This window comes from Microchirus variegatus (genome assembly GCF_963457635.1).
Source record: "Microchirus variegatus genome assembly, chromosome: 8".
In the NCBI taxonomy this organism is placed as follows: Eukaryota; Metazoa; Chordata; class Actinopteri; order Pleuronectiformes; family Soleidae; genus Microchirus; species Microchirus variegatus.
This window is the reverse complement of record NC_139809.1, coordinates 32227315-32229814: the sequence shown is the minus strand read 5'-3', so window position 1 is coordinate 32229814 and position 2500 is coordinate 32227315. Positions and strand designations below refer to the sequence as shown.

The window sequence follows — 2500 nt, the reverse complement described above, 5'->3', positions numbered from 1 at the left end:
ATCGTGTCCACCAACACTGTGGTGTCGTAAGTACACAACACAACACAACACATCGTGTCCACCAACACTGGTGTCGTAAGTACACAACACAACACATCGTGTCCACCAACACTGTGGTGTCGTAAGTACACCACACAACACACACAACACAACACAACACAACACACACAACACAACACAACACATCATGTCCACCAACACTGTGGTGTCGTAAGTACACAACACAACACATCGTGTCCACCAACACTGTGGTGTCGTAAGTACACAACACAACACAACACATCACAACACAACACAACACAACACATCGTGTCCACCAACACTGTGGTGTCGTAAGTACACAACACAACACAACACATCGTGTCCACCAACACTGGTGTCGTAAGTACACAACACAACACATCGTGTCCACCAACACTGTGGTGTCGTAAGTACACAACACAACACAACACAACACACACAACACAACACAACACATCGTGTCCACCAACACTGTGGTTGTTTCACTCGTCATGTTGTTGAACTCTATTTGAGGAACTGTCAGGACATTCTCTCACATTTATTTACAAAGCTTAGATGTGGGTCAAAGGTCAAAGCTTAGATGTGGGTCAAAGGTCAAAGCTTAGATGTGGGTCAAAGGTCAAAGCTTAGATGTGGGTCAGAGGTCAAAGCTTAGATGTGGGTCAGAGGTCAAAGCTTAGATGTGGGTCAGAGGTCAACGCTTAGATGTGGGTCAAAGGTCAAAGCTTAGATGTGGGTCAGAGGTCAAAGCTTAGATGTGGGTCAAAGGTCAAAGCTTAGATGTGGGTCAAAGGTTGTGCTAACTCTTCTCACATCTGTGTCTGTGCGCAGGTGTCCAATGATGGAAGGATCAGATTATCCTCAATCTGCTGCTTCACCTCAGAGCATGGACAGTGTTCTCACCTCAGAGGGTTAGTCACTAACTAACTACTGTTCACTGCTGCTAACTACTGCTAACTACTATTCACTACTGTTCACTGCTGCTAACTACTGTTCACTGCTGCTAACTACTGTTGCTAACTACTGTTCACTACTGCTAACTACTGTTCACTACTGCTAACTACTGTTCACTACTGCTTACTGCTGCTAACTACTGTTCACTACTGCTAACTACTGTTCACTACTGCCAACTACTGTTTACTACTGATAACTGCTGTTTACTACTGTTCACTACTGTTTACTACTGATAACTACTGTTTACTACTGATAACTACTGTTTACTACTGTTCACTACTGTTTACTACTGATAACTACTGTTTACTACTGATAACTACTGTTTACTACTGTTCACTACTGTTTACTACTGTTCACTACTGCTAACTACTGTTTACTACTGATAACTACTGTTTACTACTGTTCACTACTGTTTACTACTGATAACTACTGTTTACTACTGTTCACTACTGATAACTACTGTTTACTACTGTTCACTACTGTTTACTACTGATAACTACTGTTTACTACTGCTATTATCATGAACGTTAAGTCACCTGCTACAATCACCATTACTGTGGAGCTAATACTAAGCTAACTGACTGTCATAAAGGGAATGCTCAGCAGTTAACTGCTGTCATAAACGAAAGCCAAGCTAACTGCTCTCATAAAGCTAATGCTAAGCTAACAGCTGTCATAAAGGGAATGCTCAGCGAACTGCTGTCATAAACCAAAGCCAAGCTAACTGCTCTCATAAAGCTAATGCTAAGCTAACAGCTGTCATAAAGCCAGTGCCAAGCTAACAGCTGTCATAAACATTAAGTCACCTGCTGCACTCACTGTTACTGTGGAGTGAATGCTAAGCTAATAACTGTCATAAAGCCAGTGCTAAGCTAACAACATTCATACGAAGGCGCGACAGTGACATATACACAGGTCGCATGTCCTCGGACAGGTTTAGGCCCCGCCCTCTGCTCCGTCACCTGTCGCTGACGCAAACGTGTCTGAAACAGAATGTCTTTCCTCTGATTGGACGCTCAGGCGGTGGGAGGCGGGCTCTGCAGACGGTGCCAGGAATCCCGGGCGGAACGAGAGCGGGAGCCGGAAAGATCGGCCGCATGATCGCAGAGGAGGTGATGGAGATCCAGAGGTGAGCTCGTCGTCATGACAACCATGACCACGTGACCTCGTTTAGATCTAACCATTCTGTGTGTGTGTGTGTGTGTGTGTGTGTGTCAGGATCAGAGGCTCCTCCCCCTCCAGTTGTGGCTCCAGTCCTCTGAACATCACCAGCACACCTCCACCTGACACCTGCTCACCAGGGGGCAAGAAGGTCTTTACACAATGTCATGTTTCCCATGATCCTTCAGTGATTGGAGAGGTCACATGGAAACTGATCTGTGTGTGTGCGTGTGTTTGTGTAGATTCAGAATGGAGGAACACCTGAGCTGCCGAGCACTGGACTCATCCCTGGACCTGATTCTGTTGGATACCCGTACTCTAACCAGTCCATCATGAGTGAGTGTCTCTCTCTCTCTCTCTCTCT

At 45.4% G+C, this 2500-nt stretch overlaps 1 protein-coding gene across 1 annotated transcript in view; it reads left to right on the top strand.

Annotated features, from left to right (window-relative positions):
• bmal1a (basic helix-loop-helix ARNT like 1a) overlaps positions 1–2500 on the top strand; it is a gene marked incomplete at its 3' end in the record, with an annotated part of 16282 nt that overhangs the window by 12565 nt on the left and 1217 nt on the right. Inside the window, exons 16-19 of the mRNA XM_083893554.1 lie at positions 853–932; positions 1996–2104; positions 2194–2287; positions 2379–2472. Of these exons, the coding sequence (XP_083749680.1) occupies positions 853–932; positions 1996–2104; positions 2194–2287; positions 2379–2472 (377 nt within the window). The remainder of the gene's footprint in view (positions 1–852; positions 933–1995; positions 2105–2193; positions 2288–2378; positions 2473–2500) is intronic.